The sequence below is a fragment of the Rattus norvegicus genome, chromosome 12, assembly GCF_021556685.1.
Source record: "Rattus norvegicus strain SHRSP/BbbUtx chromosome 12, alternate assembly SHRSP_T2T, whole genome shotgun sequence".
Taxonomy (NCBI): Eukaryota; Metazoa; Chordata; class Mammalia; order Rodentia; family Muridae; genus Rattus; species Rattus norvegicus.
In genome coordinates, this window is record NC_141545.1 from 39,859,173 (window position 1) to 39,880,060 (window position 20,888).

Sequence of the window (20,888 nt, forward strand, 5' to 3'; positions counted from 1 at the left end):
TCCCAATTCTACATTTAAAATGTCTACTGCTTTCATTTTGGCTGGTTCAGTGTAGACAGGCTACGCTGAAACAGTCGAGGTTATAATAGATACAGCAGAAAAAAAAGGTTTTCCCTTTCAGTGCACTGAGACAAGAAGACGCTTTTCTGTATATACACAGACAAACTCTTTGCTATGATGCTACAATTTCATCATAAAATTCATCTTAACATCATACCAAGGAGATCCAGTGCCAAGAGGACGAGAATCCAAATTTGTCAGTTTTTTCTGCAGTGAAGAAGACCTCTGCCAGTTGAAGTCCATTTTCTGGCCAGTTTGCCTTTTAAAAACACGAAGATTGTTAAAAATCAAGTCTGAAGGGGTTGGGGATTTAGCTCAGTGGTAGAGCGCTTGCCTAGCAAGCGCAAGGCCCTGGGTTCGGTCCCCAGCTCCGAAAAAAAAAGAAAAAAGAAAAAAAAAAATCAAGTCTGAGGCTGCTGTAGGAGTGCAAACGTCATTGTCACCTTTGTAGAGGGACCTCACCTTATCCGTTAGCTCTAGGTTCCTCGAGGCTTGTTCCAGCCATTTTGCAAGAATGTTCTGAAACAGAAACACCACTTAAGAACAAAATTCTCATAAAACAGTTTTTCTTTTAAGAATTTTTAAAAAATATGCGTGGGGTTGAGGGGTACAGCAGATCTCCTGGAGCTGGAACTGTAGGTTGTAAGGTGCTGGGAACTGAACCCAGGTCTTTTGGAAGAGGAGAATGTGCCCTTAACCACTGAGCCACCTCTCTAGCCCTCTAATGCTCTCTCAGAAGTTGTTTCTCGATTACATGGCTGGACGCTGAACCCAAGACCTTGAACATGCTAACATTCTGGCGCCATCTCTGCTGGGTGTTTCTTCTGGGGCAGGGACACACTCAGGAGCTCAGGCTGGCCTGTAAGTTCCTGTGTAGTTCAGACTGGACTCAAATTCCCAGCAATCCTGAGTGCGGAGACTGAAGCGTGCCCCTCTGCATGCAGCTTATCGTCTTAGATAGAAGATCTAAGGGCTTCTCCAGGGATCTCATGGGGAGCATTAAACTAAGTCAAATCTGTAAGAGTGGAGAAGGTCGCGGCCACTCACTTGTCCTTCGGGCACAATCCTCCTCACAAAGGGAATCACGTCGTTTTTAAACCAGGAACAGAGTTTTTCCACGGGGATTTGTGTAGATATTGAGTTCAGCAAATTCTCCAGCATTTTCACGTCGAACTTGCTTTCAAAGTCAGCCTGAATCACAGAATCGGAAGACTTGTCTGACAAAATTAAACAACCCCCAAAACACAAAGACCTACAGGACGCTTGGGAAAAGCAGTGGGGTAAATAAAAACCAAGTATAACGACAGAGACTCGGCAAAGTGCCTCGGCAAAACCCACTACTTTGCACACTAACTGAAGCAAATGATTTCCTTAAAGAAAAATTTTCAAAGAATATATTATTGATTTTTTTTTTTTTTTTGAGACAGGTTTCTCTGTGTAGCCCTGGCTGACCTGGAATTCAAGAGATCCACGTGCCTCAGCCGCCCACGTGCTACAAGTGCTGGAATTAAAGGCAGACACCACCACTGCCCAGCAATGTCACTTAACAGTGAATAAGTAAGGTAATTTATTCTATGCAAATAAGTCAAGTGGGGGAGGTGTGGCACCGCATTAGTTAGTACTAGACATCAGTTGAGTAGCAGACAATGAACACACAGACACCAGAAAGTACTGTATCCTAAGGGAAAGGCCACTGGAGGCCATAGCACAGACACTAATGTGTCCATCAGGGCCAATACTTTCTGAACCTAAATGTTCTATGTCAATGACAGCCAAGAGAAGGGATCTGGGTAAACACTGTCTCTCTGTCGATGAGTAGGTCTACATTGCCCAATCTGGCCTGAAATTCCAAGACTAAGCAATCCTCCTGCTTCAGCCTCCTGAGGTGCTGACTGAAGGTTATGTGCCACTGCACACAGTAATCAGATAAACACCTTTAATGAGTATCCTTCGCCAAAATCTAAACAGTAGGAACTTTCTCTCCACCACATCAGCAGGAGCATGATATTAATAAATCACTTAATAAAAATGATGCCTACCAGTCAATGGTGGTGCACACTTTTAATCCCAGCACTTGAAAGGCAGAGACAGGAGGCAGATATCTGAGTTCAAGGCCAGCCTGGTCTACAGAGTAAGTTCCAGGACAGAGCTGCACACACAGAGAAACCCTGTCTCAAAAAAAACCAAAAAACCAAAACCAAACAAAACCAATGTCTACTGAGGAAAGCCTCCAAAGCTGATCAGCCTCTGAAGATGAACGGAGGCACGATCAGTGTGCCACAGCACTTCCTGTGACCTGCTGTTATCTGGGACCATCTCCCCTGGGACAGGTCACATCCTAGCACTCTAGACACACTGCCATCCAGTCACACTTGACAGCCGGGTGGTTTCCAATACTTGGCCACCCACTTCAGAAGTTAGAAAGCAACCAAGAAATTAAAACAGAGCTGCAGAGATGGCTCAGTGGTTAAGAGCACTGACTGCCCTTCCAGAGGTCCTGAGTTCAATTCCCAGCAACCACATGGTGGCTCACAACCATCTGTAATGGGATCTGATGCCCTCTACTAGCATTTAGGTGTACACGAAGACACAGCATTCATATAAATATATCTTTAAAAAGAAAGAAAGGAAGGAAGGAAGGAAGGGATGAAATTAAAATGTACAATATATTACCCGATGTCTAAGCCAAAGATACTGAGCACAATCGAAGTTTCCCTCACTTAGCTGCACAAAAATATCCTTGAGGTCATCTTCATTATTCAGGAATTCAACCCAAGCGCTACCACTGAGAAACCAGAGGGAAGAAACGAGTTAGGCATATTAAAAATACATGGCAAACACATTCAAAGGGCAACTTGCAGGAACCAGTTCTCTTCCCATCATGTGGTCTAAGGGATCGAACACAGGAGGTCGCACTTGGTGGCCACACTTGGTGGCAAGCACCTTGAGCATCTTGTGGAACCTAACTTTTTTCACTTTATAAATTTTAATTTTATTTCATGTGAATGAGTGTTTTGCCTGCATATATTTACATATACCACTCATGTGCAGGCTGGCCCCCCCCTCAGAGGTCAGAGGAAGGAGTATGGTTTCCTCAAACTGAGGTTATGAATTATTAAAAGCCACTACATGGGTGCTGGAAACTGAATGCTAGTCCTCTACAAGAACGAGTATCTTTTTTTTAAAGATAAAGTAAAACACAAAACAGACTGAGAAATTCCATACTGTGAGTAAGTCTCCATTCTGAAACTGAGAGAATGCCTGTTTAGTGACAGCAGTAACTCTCCATGTGAGAACCAGATCAGAAAGTCACAGCATAAAGAACAATCTGCCGGGATGGCTCAGCGGTAACAAGTGCTGCTTGTTCTTCCAAAAGACCTGGGTTCAAATCCTAGCATCCACATAACAGCTCAGAACTGTCAGTAACTCCAATTCTAGGGGATCTGACACCCTCACACAGATATACATGCTACAGGGCAAGTTTCATGCCAGCCTAGACTATATGAAACCTTGTCTTAAAAATTAAAAAAAAAAAGGAAAAAGAAAAATTGAGGGGCTGGAGAGATGGCTTAGAGGTTAAGAGCACTGGCTGTTCTTCCAGAGGTCCTGAGTTCAATTCCCAGCACCCACATGGTGGCTCACAACCATCTGTAATGGGATCTGATGCTCTCTTCTGGTGTGTCTGAAGACAGCCACATTGTACTCATACATATAAAATTAAAAACAAAACAACAACTTAGATAAAAATTAGATAAAAAAGTTTCACACAAAAGCAAAACAGTTATTTTTGTAATACTTTTTACAAATTAGATTAGCAAAACACAAGAGTTCTTTGACTAAGTGAATGAGAGGGAAACAGGCATTCTCTGAGCCATCTACCAGAACAGATAGACAGATACGGATGTTTACCTCAGCAACTGTGCTCCCAGATACTGTATCCAAATAGACAGGCTCACTTAACAAAAGATAATTAGACCATAATATAGTTCCTACTTATTATTCACAAACATAAGGCATGTTTAATAAGGATGGGAAGTTAAGCCATTAGAAAACACAGGCACTGTCTGTGAGCAAAATGAGAAATGGCAAGGTTCGTAAGCCAGCTCTTGCTGGAAAGATCGAGCTCATCTATCATTTGAACACACAGGCTCCCTCTGCCTTCCTTTGCATACAGATTCACTCAAAGGACTACTATCTTCCTCATGACATCCCAAAATTATATTTCGTTCTTAACCTAAAATTAAAAATAGGATACACACACCTGAATTTCTCTGGTCCAAATGCTCCATAAAATGTAGTTAACTTCGCATGAGCTTTTAGCACCTGAAGAAAAAAATAATTTGATAATTTTGATAATGGATGTGGGCTGGTTAAGAAAACTCATCAGGGAAAAGCACTTGCCATTCAGGCCTGATGTTCAATCACTGGAATCCACTTAAAGATAAGAAAGAACTGCTTCTAAATCATTGTCCTCTGACCTCTCCACATGCACACCATGGTGCTTGTATCCACACACACACAGACACACACATACACTGATTTAAAAAGTTTAAAATGATAAAATCAAGGGCCAGAAGCCTTACATACATTCTCATTTTAACTCATAATTTGGCTCAATTCCCATCCATACAAGTTCATTGCTTAACATATCCCATGCAAAATAGTGAAAACATTTCTAGCCATATTTTATTACAAAGACAGATGTATGTGAGGAGTGGTTTTCTTACGTAATCATTTACATTTAAGGCAAAGCTTAGCTGGATTATGTCATGTGTAGAGGGGGAGGTGCGTATGCGGACCACGACAAACACACAGAGAGCACAGGACAATCTGCAGGAGTTAGTTGGTTCTGTCCTAGCATGAGGATCTCAAGGTCTGAACTTGGGTCTTCAAGCTTGGCACAAGCCCCCGGCTCCCCCTGAGCCACCTTGCCTGCCCTATTTTGGGAACTTAAATGCACACATTCTTGTAAGCATGTCCGTATCCATCACTGGCGGCCATTTATTGTTTACCAGCTACCCCACACTAGACAGAAATGTTTTGCAGGGATTGGTTGCTTTGACTCCAGAACAACCACAAGGATCCCATGTTGATGATAAGGAAGCTGACGTATGAAGCAGTCACTTAATATCAATCTGCCTTGAAAAGAAAATCATCAACACCTCCATGCTCAGTCAGCTACGGATAAAATGTCAGTACCTCCAAGAAGTCATCAGAGCAGGCAGGTAGAGTTCTGTCTTCTTTCTTCATGAGCTAAGCATGCATGGACAGTGAGACACAAAAAAAGGACATGTTAGGACAGGGGCATGCTGGGAACAGATAGAGTCAAAGTACACTGTATATAGGTGCAAAAGAGAGAAAGGAAAGAGACCGCAAGGAGACCCCACTGTCAGACTTCATAAAGAGCGTGGACTTTGACTTGACAGAAAACGTTACCTTTGAAAGGAAGCTGTATTTAAGCCCAAATAAGAGGAAGTTGTTATATGCAATGCTATTAAACAATAAAGTGATAATGGGGGGTTCAGAAGTTAAGATCATTATTGCTCTTTCTGAGTACCCCACAACTCAGTTCAGCACCAGGGGACTCTTATACCCTTTTCTTCCTTCAGAGGGAACCTGCATTCGCTTGCACACAGACAAACACATAACTAAAAATAATATAATAGCCATTATCCTGACTTCCCGATACTGAGATGCCCAGGCAGTCAGATCTTTGTGAGTTCAAGGTCAGCCCGATCTACATAAGGAGTTCCAGGCTAGCCAGAACTAGAAAATGAGATCCAGTCTCAGAAATAAACAAAATAAAAATGTACCTTAAATAGACATTGTATAAAAACGGTACATATGAAAACTGCCCAAGTCACGTGGTGGTGGCGGCACACGCACACCTTTAGTTACGCGCTCTGAGAACGGGGGATTTGTGTTTGAGGCCAGCCTGGTCTGCAGAGTGAGTTCCAGGACAGCCAGGGTTACACGGAGAAACCTTTCTCAGAAAACCTAAATAAGATAGATAGATAGATAGATAGATAGATAGATAGACAGACAGACAGACAGACAGACAGATAGAAACATCCTGATTTGAGAGCCTTGAGCTTGAGATGGCTACAGTGTGTCTTATGTCTTCCAGCTCAAAGCTGGAAGGAAAAAGGCTGCTTAAAAATTTTTTTAAGGGCTGGAGAGATGGCTCAGCGGTTAAGAGCACTGACTGCTCTTCCAGAGGTCCTGAGTTCAATTCCCAGCAACCACATGGTGGCTCACAACCATCTGTAAAAGAGATCCGATTCCCTCTTCTGGTGTATCTGAAGACAGCTACAGTGTACTTATATATAATAAATGAATAAATCTTTAAAAAAAAAAAAGTCACTTTAAAAAAAAATTTTTTTTAAAGAAGAAACACAAAAACTAAAGGACAAGAAAATACGTTTTAGGGGTTAGGATTTAGCTCAGTGGTAGAGCATTTGCCTAGCAAGGGCAAGGCCCTGGGTTCAGTCCTCAGCTCCGGAAAAAAAAAGAAAATACATTTTAGCTGATAGAATCATCATGAGTGACTAAAGCAAATTTTTCCTCAAGGAAAATAACTTACCCTGGTTTTGGCATAACTGAGCATTTCCTGGGTGGTTTCATAGGTGACCCATTGGGCCTTGAGGCAGAAATTCACCACGAAGTCATCGTCCTGTTTAAAACACGTCAGATGAAGGTAAGTTAATAATATTGGACAGCAAACCGCCCCCCCAAACTGCAGACTTTCACTGGGAGGACACACCTGGATTTTGCATAGGTTTTCTTTGGCTTCATCTACAAGTTGCTGCCATTCGGACTGCTCGCTCTTGTCTGAGATCAAAGCCAGCTTCTCCAATATATCATTTGATTTGACCTTATAAACAAGCTGTAACACAAACTTGCCACAGTCAGTGCCTTGGAGCATACGTAGTGTCTCAGCACGACACTGTTCCCAGCCAGCTAGGGAGAACAAAGGACTGAGGAATGGTGTTTCTCCCCCGTAATCAGGAATGAAGCTCGAGCAAGACAGGTCTCACTGGTCACAGCGGCGCACACCTTTAGTCTCAGCGCTTGGGAGCCAGAGGCAAGGGATCTCTGCAAATTCATCACCAGACTGGTCAATAGAGGGAACGCTAGGCCAGCCATAGGCTGGATAGTAAGACCTTGGCTTTAAAAAAAAAAAAAAAGAAAGGAAGGAGGGAAGGAAGGAAGGGAACAAAAAAACCCATCTAGACAATAAACCCAGATTATTAGGAATTATGAAAAACACTTTTGCTCCTTTCTTGCTCTTGCCTTCCTGCCTCCATTCCGTCTCCTCCTCTCTCCACGTGCTCATGGCTGGGCTCTACTCTTCTTTTTCCCTACTCTTCTCCCTCCCTCTCTCTCTCTCTCTCTCTCTCTCTCTCTCTCTCTGCCTTTTTCTGCCTTTTTCTCTTAACTCCTCTCCCCATGCCCTGAATAAACTCTATTCTAAAAAAAAAACAAACCATTTTTATTGAAACCTTAACATGTCAGGAAATCTTCAAAGAATTTAAGCTAAGACATGAATCTAATCAATTGCCCACTGATGGATAAGCAAATCAGTAAAATATGGCCTATATACAGCCGAAGACTAGAGCCTCAGAAAAGAAGCCACTTTGTCACTAACAACATGGCCCAACTTGTAGGATGCCATGCTGAGTGACACAAGCCAGGCCCAGAAAGAAGATGCGTGATCTCATAGATGCACAGCCCAAACCAACAGAACGCACAGAAACAAAGCAGAGACCCAGCTTAGAGTGGAGGGCTTGGAGGCAGCACAGGAGGGAGTTTATCAGAGGGAGGAGGCTCTGGTAAACACAGGAGGAAGGAGTTTAGAGACCTATTAAGTCACATGATGTTTGTGCATATTGCAAATCGCTACAAGCATAGCTATATTATTATCACTATTTTTTGTTTTGATACAATCTCTCTTCAGTGATCTCTCTCCCTCTGTCTTGCTACACAGACCAGGCTGGACTGAAACTCACAAAGACCCGCCTATGCCTCTCCCAGTGCTGACATTAAAGGCTTGTGCACCAGCACCCCGCAAACTGGGCCTACTCAGATTCCCTAGAATTGAAGTTACATATGATTGTTAGCCACCATGTGGGTACTGGGACTTGAACCCTGGCCCTCTGCAAGAATAAGTTCTCTAAAGTGCTGAGCCATCTCCCTGGCCCCTCGAGCTCTTGTTCTAACTAATTCAGGTAAGAATGTGGTGGCCGAGTCCCGGCTGCACACTAGATCACTTGGTGACCACGTGTCACCCTTCTGCATCTCCAGCCTCCAGCACACCAAGAGTGACTGCCTGAGAACAAAGGAACAAATGAATGCTTACCTCAACGTCCAGTCCAAACTGAATGGCAAAGCTCTCGGCATCGGCAAATCTGTGCTTGTGAAGTAGCCGGCTCAGTCTGAAGAGTTGGAGAAGACGCTCATCAGGGACTTTACCTTTCTCATTAAAGGGCAAATGATGCTTTTTTAAAATAAGAGAAGTTACCTGTTTTCTGGTAACACCTCTGTGAGGTACCTAAGTTCTAAGTTAGACACAGAGTCTTCACATAGGCTGAAAACAAAAATTACACCGTGAGTAGCTCAGCCACGTGGTATTCGTGAGCAAACTCTAGTTGAGCCGCTATGTATGAATTATTTGAGAAAACAAAGCATGACCTACTTAGGATCATTTTTGTGAACTCCTTCCAGAAGGTATATGGTGTCCTACAATCAGAACGAGACCATGATTAAAACGCAAATGTAAACACCACCAAGTACTTTATGATTATTAGAAAACACAAACAGTTCTGGCAAAAATTATCCATCCATTGATTCTTTTTTTTTGGTTCTTTTTTTCAGAGCTGGGGACCGAACCCAGGGCCTTGCGCTTCCTAGGTAAGCGCTCTACCACTGAGCTAAATCCCCAGTCCCCCATCCATTGATTCTTAAAATCACTAGGAGAAAATGCAAACATTAAGGGAAAAGATTTCCCCCTGGTTTAGAAGTCATGCCATATAAAGAACTTGCTAATGATCAGAGGAGGATCTGACCACGGGGGAGACCTGGAGGGGCCCCAAACTTGGGTTATCGGATGTGGCGATGAACAACACCACCCGGTCAGTCATCTTGGTAGGAAGGCTAAAAATGGCCTTCTTCTTTTTCTTCTTAAAAAAATTCCTTATTTACACTTTATTTTATTGTATGTGTCTGTTTGAATGTATGTCTGTGCACCATGTAAATGCACGGGTCTGAACAGAAGATGGCGTCAGATTCTCTGGACTTGGAGACACAGGGGTTAGGAGGCACCCTTTGAAGGCTGGAAACCAAATTCAAGTCCTCTGCAAGAGCAGCAGGCACGCTTAGCAATGTCTCCAGGCCTCAACAGTGTTATACATGAATATATAAGAACATGTGTTCTTTATATGAACATATAAATAAAGGAATATATATTCTTTTAAAATTATGATTTTATGTGCATGGGTATTCAGCCTGCACGAATGTCTGTGCACAGCATGTCATTGTCATCGATAGTCCCATAGGGACAAAAAGAGAGCCAAGAAGCTGAGGCAGGACTGGACAGCTCAGAGGTGGAGAGCGCATGCTGCTCCTGCAGAGGACCTGAGCTGGAATCCCCCAGCCTCCGCAAGGACTCACAACTGTCTGTAACTCCAGCTTCAGAGGATCTGACACTTCTCACACACATGCTCACCCACAGACACACGCAAAATTCAAAACAAGACAGTTTGTAAAAATAAAACAACTGAATAGCAGATGAAGGATTATCTTACTTTGTGTGAAGACGAGGCTGGGTCTCTGTGTTGGCAATGAACACAGGTATAAGCCAGAGATCAAGCCAAGTATTGCACTAAGTTCCACGTATGCTTTTCTTACTCGTAAAAATAAAAAATAATATAGCAAAGTAGTTAAAAATGTGCGAAGACATACCGTGCTAATTCCTGTTTGAACTAAAGAAGAAACACTAGACACTTCCAAAGAATACAGTATTTCCATCGTGGGTAACGAATAAATGATGAGGTTTCTCATCTACGGGAAATGAAAAATATAAGCCTATTAGCACAAGTCAGCACTTTCACGTCAAGACGTCTACTAAAAATCCTGTACAAAGCCAGACGTGACAAACCACAACATTCTCTTACTACGTAAGGAGGCCTGCCACCGTCATTATATAAAGCTACACAGAAAATCGTGTCCTTTAAAGACAGAAAACGAAGAAAACTCTTGCCCACCTACCCTGTTGAATGAAAACGCACACAGACCCGCCTCCCCCGCTCCTGGAGTGCGGCACCTTCACCACAACCAAGCCAGTGAATGCCGCGGTTTCTGTCCCCACACTTTCTTTCTATTTGCTTTCCTTTTTCCCTTTCTCTGCCCTTTCCCTTCCTGCTTTTCTCAGCACTGGAGGCTACATTCAGTGCCTTGCACACACTAAGTAGCTACTCTTTCATCCCCAGCCCTTGTCTTTCTGACATAGGGACTTGCTATACAACCCGGGAGAGCCTTGAACTCATGACCTTGCTGTCTCAGCCTCCTGAATGTTAGAACTACTCATGAGATACCACACCTAGCTCAAATAAGTTCTTATAATTTTTTTTTCCAGAGACAGGGTTTCTCTGTGTAGCTCTGTAGCCCAGGATGATGACTTAAAACTCCCAGAGATCCACCTGCCTCTGCCTCCCGAGTGCCACCACTGCCTGGCTCATTTTTGGTTCCTAAAAATCTTCTGTTTGAAATAAAGAGCCACGATTTCCATCTGTTCTGTGAAAACTGGACTCTGCATATTAACCCTCGTTTGTCGGGGTCTGTGGGAACTACACTTTAGCAGGCTGGGAGCAATAACCGACCAGTGAACGGGACTGAAATCCCCGGTACCTTCTCCTTCGTGGTAGCTGTCAGCGTGACTAATTTGAGGTTTGTAATCCCTTGCCTAAAAATGAAGAGAAACTCAAGTTAAAAGGCTACGTATGTCCCTAAAGATAAACTTACATAAAGTGATATTCTCACAGAAAGGTCAAAGCGTATTCAGAGAAGACCGTGGACTCTGTTTCACAGCTACACATCCCAGAGTCTGTCTCTACCATAAACACGCGGATGCTCACATTATGTTATCTATTTGTACCAAATAGAAACTGGCAAAGAATAGATCAGTCCTTCCTCTGCCAGACCGACTCAGATGTGATTTCAAACAGAAGATGTAGTGAATGTCTGAATGAAGCCAGACAGACATTGGTGTTATGGAAATCCCTACTAACCAGACCCCCAACCTACCAGGTAACTGAAGAGGGGGAGTCCGCTTCTGTCGTGAGGAGAAACTGCTCTATGGGAAGAGAAGGCCAGTTCCACACCGGAGTGAGAGTATAAGCATCCCACAAGCTCAGCACATTCTACGGGAAAGACACTCACTTAGACAGCTATGACTTCAAAGTTAAACGTCAGGCTACATTTCCTAGTGCACAGTGAGATGAAGCCTGGCACTCAGATAGGCATCCGCCCCAGCTGACGTCCCTGTCTACTGCTTTTATTAATGAATGTGTTATCGGTGGAAGACTGGCTCAGTGGTAGGCTGGGAGCTGACTCCGTAGCACCAAGGCTCAAAGAACAAAACAATGGTCGTAGTAAATGAAGCCACTAAAGTATCAGAAACGTACATCAGTATCAAGCACAAAAAGCAGATTGTCGATCAGCTGAAATGACTTTGCACCTGAAAGAGAAAGGGAGATGTCTAAGGGTTTTATTTCACTCTCATGTAGGACCCTGGTTCAACTATAAATCATGTCTTCATGAAAGGACAGAACTACATTTAAATGATGTCCCCACTTTCAGCTACTCCTGCCTCACTTGTGACTTTTGTCACCGCTGCTCTTGTTTCAAGGTGACCAATAAAACACAAAGTCTCTGCAAAGGTAATGACTGGACACTCATGAGTATGGACAGAAGTCCCCGAATGAATCTGGCTTGCTTCAGTGAGATAACAAAATGACCTGTGCTTGGAAAAGCGGCTTGTACCTGCACTCCCAGCATTATGCAAAGTCAAACAGGAGAAACGCTCAGATTTCAGGCAAGTTGGGCTCCTATAATCAATCAGTCTAGACTATAGTAAGACCTATTTCAAAAACAAACAAAAACAAAAACAAAAACAGGGCAGGAATAAAAGCTAATAAAAGCGCTCGCCATGTCTGAGAACCTGAGCCCAGTCCTCAGGAGCAACATGAGGGAAGGAGAATCGCTTCCCAGGGGGCCTCTGATTGCCACATGCACATACATTAAGGTAGCCAAATTTATGCAGGTAATGTACAAACTAAACAAATGTAACTTAAAAACGAAAGATAAATGGGCCAGAGCACCTGCAAGACGGTTCGGTGGAAATGGCTACTGCCACCAAGTCTGACTAGCTGAGATCAATCCTCTGACCTCCACTCACACTCAGACAACATACCCTCCAATCCTACACAGCACATGCTTTATCTACGGTGGCGCCAGCCTATACTACCACTCCACAGTGCTGGAGGATCGTAAGTTCAAGGTCAGCCTCACTACACAGCAAATCTGAGCCCAGCCCGGCACACTGGAGAGCAGCAACAGAAAGGAGTGTCTGTGGTTTATCGTTACCTCTAATAATGTCCGTGTCCACAAAGTTCTTAAGAGACATGTCTTTCTTGGTAGAATCTGGTTCCCATTTTGAGAACGCACAGCTACCAGTTCCCTGGAAACACAAAACAGTGCATCAGTCGGTAACTTAAACCCAAACCTTCCAGGAATCGCGCGAAGCAGATGCACCTAAACTGTATACATTGAGTTCAGGCACATGTATGTACGTGTTCACACGAAAGGATGCTGGAGAATGAGCCCCCAGGGCTTTGTGAAGCTCAGTGAGCACTCTACCCCTAAGCTACATTCCCGGCCACTTCTATTCCGTTCTCAGGCGCTGTGCTGCTGTTTTCCGGGCTGGCCTCACTAAGATCCTCTTGTGTGAGCCTCCTATCGGGACGAGTCTGACACCAGGTTTGCAGGCACGGGCCTTACACCTAGAGCCATCTGTTTCTCTCAGCCTCAGAACTGACTGGAGGACTAATGAGATGGTTCGGCGGTTACGAGAGCTTGCTGTTGTGCCAGAGGACCACCCTCTACCAGTGTTCCACAACTGCCTATATCTCAACTCCAAGGGATCTGACAGCCTGTCAGGGCTTCTGCAGCATCACGTACACAAACAAACAAACAAACAAATAAAGACGAGTCTGGGAAGGACGATGAGGTACTCATACTTTGTTGCTATCTCTTGAACGTTTGAGTACACACCCTAAACATCTTACCCTAAAGAGAAAGAAACTCTCCCGACATTATAAGCATAGGCTTTTGCTTACTAAAAAAGGAAAAGAAACAAAGAGACAAAAACTATGCCTGGTGGTGTGGGTCACTCATCCCAGTGCAGAGAGGGCAGAGGCAGGAAGATGTCCCAGTAGGCCTTTGATGACCACTCTCACTGCATAACGGCAATGATTGAACAGGGGCATAAGAGAGCTAATGATTCTCGATTAGCGTTCAGAGGCATGGCCACGGGTGCCGCTCTCAACATGGAGCCTCTTTTGGTTTCTTTTTCTATGGCTTCTAAGTTGAAAGAGATGCTGAAACGTGGCTGGGCGAAGGAACAAAACTCTGCCTGATCAAATGAAACTGCTGGTACTGTGACACACACCATTGATCCCAGCATGAGAGAGGCAGAGGCAGGGGGATCTCTGAGTTCAAGGACAGCCAGGGCTACACAGTCAGACCCTGACTCAAGACACAAAAGAAAAGAGAAGAAAATTTCGGAGACAGACTGATGAAAATCAACACTGATGATCTAACACAGAGAGGGTTACTTAGTTAATTTTATAATCCTGATTTTGTAATCCCCCCATCCATTTTTTTTTTTTTGAGACAGGGTACGAGATTAGAGCAGTGTGCCACCATGCCTGGCTTGTCTCTTTTTAAATGATTTATTTTCCATTTTTATGATTTATGTGAGTGTGTATGTGCATGTGTGTGTGTGGGCACCCAGGGACCACAAGGGGGCAGCAGATCTTCTGGAGCTGAGTAACAGGCATTTGTACCAGCACAACTTAGATGCTGGGGACCAATCTCTGGTCTTCCTCAAGGGAAGCAAGGACTCTTAACCATCGAGCCTCTAGCTCTTATTTCTATTCCTGTCACATTACAAACTAATTGTACTTTAACTAAGAAGAAATGTTTCAGACAAGAACAAAAGTTATAGAAAGAATTACCCCAATTATCACAGAAGTTTCATTTGCAAATTTTCCAGATTGAGATGCCAGGAGATTGAGGCAACCAGAACTGTGGTAACTTTCAGTAGAAATAAAACTACATTTGAATTGTCCTTGCAACTGCAAAATAAAAAAAAAATTAGAGTAACACACACACACACACACACACACACACACACACACACACACACGGAAAACCATATGAAGCCATTTAAATCACTCATCTATGTTTTGAACAGAAGAGTTCCTTAGGTGTTACATTATAGCAGATCCTGTCCTATCACACAGTACAACATTCATCACAGAAACAGCCTCTACACTCACAGTAAATAAGCGTTTTAAAAGGCAATATGATTTTCTTTGCTTACCTTCTTGGCTGAATCCAAGTCTGTGTTCTCAATTGCTTCATTAAAGGAAAAAAAAAGCCATCTAAACATAGTATCAACCTACAGTTTATAGAGACTAAAAACAAGACTTGTCTCCCTTTGAGTTAGAGTGAAATTAATACACCCTAGTCAAAGGACACAAACCAGGATCCACAAGTTACTCTTTCTAATGGAGGATGTTCCCCGTGAGTTTATGGTACACCAGGCGTCAGCTAACTGCACAGAGCCCGATCAAGGGCCTCTACACCACCCTACCACCACATCTACTCAAGCCTGAGGCTCAAATGTAAAGTATTCACCAGTTCCCATCTGAGCCAGATATATCTCTTCTATCTGTCTAGATCCTGCCTTAGCCATAAAATATAGTGTATCTTAAATTTTTTTGTTTGTTTGAGATGAGATCTCTATGTAGCCCTGGCTGTCCTGGAACTATGTAGAGCAGACTGGCTTTGAACTCACCGAGGTACTCTTGCCTCTCAGAATTGGGATTAAAAACATGAGCCATACCCACCATCAAAAATAATGTAACTTAAAACACAATCCTAAACACAGGCCCTAACATGCACCTAGCAAGCAATAGACGTCAGTAAGGCTTGTGGAGACGCATGCCTCAGTTTTACCTGACTCAGGGAGACTTACGGTCCACACCACGGGGTGACTACTGATGGCTACTCCACACTGTGTTTGCTGTGTGTGATGGGTGCATGGTAGTGTAGGGACACGTGCACCGTGCTTGCACGTACAGAGGACGGAACAGGATTATCCACCTCTATTGGTCTCTGCTCTGCCTTTAGACAGGATGGCTCCCTGCACCAGGAGCGCACCGGTGCAGCTGTGCTGGCTGTCGAGCACACACTGAGGGTTCACCTGCATCTACTCTGCACCCCCAGTTAGAGTTACAGGCAGATGTATAGCTTGGACAGCTTTTTCCACAGGTACTGGGGATTTGAACTCACGTCCTCATGCTTTCTAACAAAGTGCTCTTACCTACTGAGCCATCTCACCAGTTCACGTTGTGATATTAGGTTAGCCATTTCCATGACTGTTCAGTCACTCCTTCAAAAAGCCAATTAGCAGCTGACATGGCGTTCAGTGGTGGAGCACTTACCCAGTACGCACAAGACCCTGAGTCTGCCCTTCAGTATCACAAAAAGCCAGTTATTGATGTTGTCTTTTCTTTCCAGTTAAGCTATAAACTGTTAGAAGGCTGGAACCAAATGATATTTTTCATATCCTACCAGATCCAATTAAGTGAATTCTGGATATGTCTAAGTATATATACCCCGGACCATAGGATACAACTAAATTAAAATTTTCTCAAAAGGAATATTTGAAGACTTACTCGAAAACTAATAAACCCTTTCACTAATCGATAAGGAAACACTACTTTACCTTGTTCAATTTGTGAAAGCTGGAGGTTTGTAATGTAAAAAAATCCGTTGTTCGTCAGAAGCAACATATAATAGGTACCTGGTAAAGTAAAATCAAAGCCAGTTTCTATAAAAGGCAGGTGGACAGGAGATCCAAAGCAATACTGGGAACCAGCTCTGAACTCTCTCAACCAGGGCTGGGGCGATGGGTCAGGAGGTAAAGGTACCGGTTGCCACATTGATAACCGGAGACCCACAGGGTACAAAGAGAGAAGAGAATCAAGTCCCACAAGTTGTCCTTTGACATCTACTACTTTGACCCCCACTAGTGGGTCGGAGGAATGTGGTCCTGGGAACATACACACACACACACACACAGAGGCACACACACAGAGGCACATGCACAGGCACACACACACAGGCACGCACACACTGACTAAACCTAACACATATTTTAAAGGACTGGAATGAAGGAGAAAAGCTAAGATTCAGCTCTTCAAGGTGTTATTTCCCCCTAGAAGAGGGATACCTCCTATTCCCCGCAGTGCTCTCTGTTCCCTAACAAACCAGCACTCACTCTGCTCAAAAAAGAAAAAACCCTGTGCTGGGTGTGGAATCCTTAGTCTTTAGCCCCAGCAGGAGGCAGAGGCCAGTAGCTCTCTTTGAGGGCAGCCTGGTTGGTGTATTGAGTGAATTTCAGGCCAGCAAGGGCTACATAGTGAGACTCTGTCTCAGAAAGAAAACAAACAAAACAAAAAAAGCAAAGATTTCTTTCTTATATTAATTGTATTTACAGAAATCTACCATGATTTAGGTAGCACAACAATTAACTTACAATGCTTATTGAACATAAATGTGAATGCTTGATTGGGTATCCATCAAAAACCATGCCAAAAAAAAAAAAAAAATTCAAAGAAACTTACCTTCATTTGAACCATCTTTCTCAATAACGAGACTCCGGTAAGTACGCTCATCCTCGGCTTTCTCCACAAAGGCCTAATTGCAAACGGATTCCAAATAGCAGGAGTAAATCGAGATAGGCAGCTGCTAGGAGGGAGTTTGCTGTTCACACCCTACTCATCGACTAATGTCAGCCATAACAGACCACATCCTAAATCAGCGGTTCTCTTTCAAAAAGTCTCTCATGCTGTGGTGACGTAAAATTATTTCATTGCTACTTCATTCTGTTAGGAATTGTAATGTAAATGTCTGAAACGCAACCCCTGAGGCGTCTGAGATCCACGGATTTGAGAACTCAGTACCTAAACCCCAGCGAGCATGCGCAGTGTCTCCAGCGCGCCGCTTTTCACTTTTGAGTTGACTCCGTATAATTTTACAGTCTGCTTCTTAGATTTAACATAACAGAATTTTTTTTTTTTTAACTTTTAAACGCAGGCTAAGTGAATGCTTGCTGGACTTGCTGTCTAAGAGGTTAGGCGAGGAGGGAAGCGCGGCCCTTACCTTGGTGAACAGAGTTCGCTTCGATGTTACATAGATAAGATGAAAGTTGCCGCTTCTCTCCCCCACAAAGAGAAACTTTCCTTCTGGACACAGGCCAACCACGTCCACGTCAGTGTCTGAAAATTTCAAATCCAAGTTACGGGCGATTTTCAACAATCCGTAATTTCAGTTTAAAAAGTGGAAATCTGCATACCAAAAAAGTCAATAATTTATACCAATCTCTGCCGGACATGGCGGTGTATGCCCATAACCCCAACATATGAGCAGCAGACAGGATTGAAAGGGCTTCTCTGTGTAGCCCTGGCTGTCCTGGAACTCGCTCTGTAGATCAGGCTGGCCTCAAACTCAGAGATCCGCCTGCCTCTGCCTCCCCACTGCTGGGATTAATAGCTTAAGGAAGACCACAAGCTTAAAGGCAGCCTGGGTTAAAAAAAATGATCGTGTCTAAAACAAAAAAATCACCACCACCGACAAAACAGTAAGACATGAAAATCTTTCAAAATATTTCCACTGAATTTCAGGATAATCACTGACCCGTCACTTAAAACTCATTTAAATTTTTATTTTTAAACTGTGACTCTAGAGCCAGACCTGAGAGCACATGACTTGAATCCCAACACTCTGGGGGCAGAGGCAGGAGGATCTCTGTAAATTTGAGGCCAGCCTGGTCTACAGAATGAGTTCCTGGACAGCTGGGGCTACACAGAGAAACCCTGTCTCAAGGAGAAAAACTGACTCTTTTTTTAAAAGATGTATTTATTTCTATTTTATGTGTGTTTTGCCTAAACATTGTGTCTGTGTCTGTGGAAGGCATCAGATCCCTGGAACTGAAATTACGAGCCCCCATATTAAGTGATGCAAACCAAACTCAGATCTTCTGCAAGAGTAGTCAGTGGTCTTAACAGATGAGCCTTCTCTCTACCTCTTTAAAGAATGTTTTTAACATACAGTATTACTACATAACCTAGGCTGACCTGGGAACTTGGTATCTAGTCCAGGCTAGCCTATAACTCTCATTTCTCCAGATTCAACTTCCAAAGTTTCACACCATAATCAAATTCATTATTAAATCCATGCTAACTCAAACAATTATTTCACGCGTGTATTCTAAAAGATTATAATACTGTGATCTATCCTAGAACTAATAGGAACTTGGCAACCTACCCTCCTCCCTTGCACAAACCAAAAGCACATACGAGATTAGGAACTTGAGTACACATGAGTTCAAACATCAGGATTCAGAAATGTAACTAGGAGGACAAGTTGTTTGAATAAATACCACAAAAAACAACCAAAAAAATTAAGTACTTGCTTACATGCATGCAGCCTCTTAGAAATTCTGAGGCAAGGTTTTATGTCGGCATCCTTTGAACATCTTGACAGGGTTTCTCTGTGTAGCCCTGGCTATCCTGGAATTCACTCTGTGGACCATGTTGGTGTCAAACTTAAGATATCTGCCTGCCTCTGCCTCCTGAGTTCGGGCTTCAATGCGTGCAGGACATGGCCCAATTCTTATAAACAGTGGATGGAAGGAAACAGGGCAACAGAAATCGGTATGGACCCTCGTTGACCCTCGGGCACTTCACTGCCAGACTTACCGAATATAAGAAACAGCTGAAGGGATCTGCATGTACTGTCAAGCAGTATCACTGACTGGTCTGCCACGATTATGAACCCATCGCTTAAGCTGCATGCTTGGATCTTGGGACTCAGTGAGGTCTGTGGGAGGGGAGGGCAGGACCACAAGTAAAATGATTTCAGATAAGCGTCACGATACTTAACAGCATCGTCAAAAGCCCCGGTGTGGTGGTGGCATGAGTTTGGTTTCAGATCTCAGGACAAGGGACAGAGACGTGTATTTTACAAACTAAATATGTGACAAAATATTCTGCGACACACGTGATTAAAATCAGATGAATTGGGCTGGAGAGATGGCTCAGCAGTTAAGAGCACGAACTTTTCTTCCAGAGGTCCTGAGTTCAAATCCCAGCAACCACATGGTGGCTCACAACCACCTGTAATGGGATCCGATGCCCTCTTCTGGTGTGTCTGAAGACAGCTACAGTGTACTTATGTATAATAAATAAATAAATCTTAAAAAAAAATCAGATGAGTTATTGAAATGGATAAAAATGATTACACAATCTACTTTGTCACTCGAAATAGAGAACCGCCTATACACCTCTTGGCAACCAAATTCTTCTTCTTGGACCCCATAAAAGGAATTCCCAAACAAGAGGTCTTGAGTTCCCTTCATCCAGGGGGCCGCTTCTTTCTCGCAGAACATTCTAGTCTTTTTTGCTTTGCTTTGAATAAACTCTCCTTGCTACTTCTGTAAACCTGGGTAAAGTCACTATTTTCAAGTTTGGGAAATAGGAGGAGAACGCAGAAACACAGGTCTCTAACTACCAGTCACAAGAGTACTTAACTCAGTAAAGAAGGGATAGACTGGGTCAGGGACGGTGTTGAAATAATATTTAACTACTAAATCCTGGCAGTATGTCTGCCACCCACCTCAAGGGTTTATGCTCCCGAGGGAAAGACCCACACGGCCTTTATATTTTGAAATGCCTTAAACAGCACAATAGCTGGGCCAACCTCCGTGTGGTTTGTCCACCTCTCCTCTGGGCCACACTTTCCCAGCTCCTCCAAATGGAATCTACTCTCCTCCATGGAGGGGATTTCTCTCCTCTCCTCCCTCTCAGTCCCAAGCCTGGGAAATTCCAAAGAGTGCTCTGTCTGTCCTTCTAAGCTATTGGCTGTTGGGATTTTTATTTACCAATCAGAACAACCTGGAGGGCAGGGTCCCTCCTATGTGCAGATTCTCTCGGGTAAGCAATTTTTGGGATCCAAATTAACATTTGCATACCAGCAGTTTTAGGCAGCCTAGTATAGGAGGGAGCCCTAGTGTCCAACTCTACTGGGAATGTCAAGTCCCAAGCAGACAGCAGGTAATTCTTTTTTTTTCTTTGTTTTTTGTTTTGTTTTGTTTTGTTTTGTTTTTTGAGACAAAGCTTAAAGGAGGTAATCCTTTTTTTTTTTTTTTTTTTGGTTCTTTTTTTCAGAGCTGGGGACCGAACCCAGGGCCTTGCGCTTCCTAGGTAAGCGCTCTACCACTGAGCTAAATCCCCAGCCCCAGGAGGTAATTCTTTATATCAACTTATATACTATTCCTAAATGGTGGTATTTTTGTTTTAGTTTTGAGACAGTGGCTGGTCAATGTTGCCTTAATTGGCCTGGACACATTACATGACTCAAGCTGTCACCCTCCAGATACTGGATTACAGACACAAGCCGCCCAATCCAATTCTGCTCAC

The 20,888-nt window shown here is 43.5% G+C and overlaps 1 protein-coding gene across 3 annotated transcripts in view; it reads right to left on the reverse strand.

Moving 5' to 3' along the window:
* Positions 1 to 20,888, reverse strand: part of Kntc1 (kinetochore associated 1) — a 70,509-nt gene that overhangs the window by 46,855 nt on the left and 2,766 nt on the right. For 2 of the 3 annotated variants that reach the window (NM_001437346.1, XM_087578429.1), the window contains 22 exon segments: positions 218 to 319; positions 523 to 579; positions 1,108 to 1,251; positions 2,734 to 2,845; positions 4,322 to 4,383; positions 5,260 to 5,313; positions 6,644 to 6,733; positions 6,824 to 6,946; positions 8,420 to 8,495; positions 8,582 to 8,647; positions 8,756 to 8,799; positions 10,021 to 10,119; positions 10,966 to 11,020; positions 11,362 to 11,477; positions 11,742 to 11,794; positions 12,703 to 12,796; positions 14,355 to 14,474; positions 14,723 to 14,757; positions 16,133 to 16,210; positions 17,034 to 17,106; positions 17,572 to 17,687; positions 19,170 to 19,290. In NM_001437346.1, the coding sequence (NP_001424275.1) occupies positions 218 to 319; positions 523 to 579; positions 1,108 to 1,251; positions 2,734 to 2,845; positions 4,322 to 4,383; positions 5,260 to 5,313; positions 6,644 to 6,733; positions 6,824 to 6,946; positions 8,420 to 8,495; positions 8,582 to 8,647; positions 8,756 to 8,799; positions 10,021 to 10,119; positions 10,966 to 11,020; positions 11,362 to 11,477; positions 11,742 to 11,794; positions 12,703 to 12,796; positions 14,355 to 14,474; positions 14,723 to 14,757; positions 16,133 to 16,210; positions 17,034 to 17,106; positions 17,572 to 17,687; positions 19,170 to 19,290 (1,890 nt within the window). 3 annotated transcript variants of the gene reach the window in all.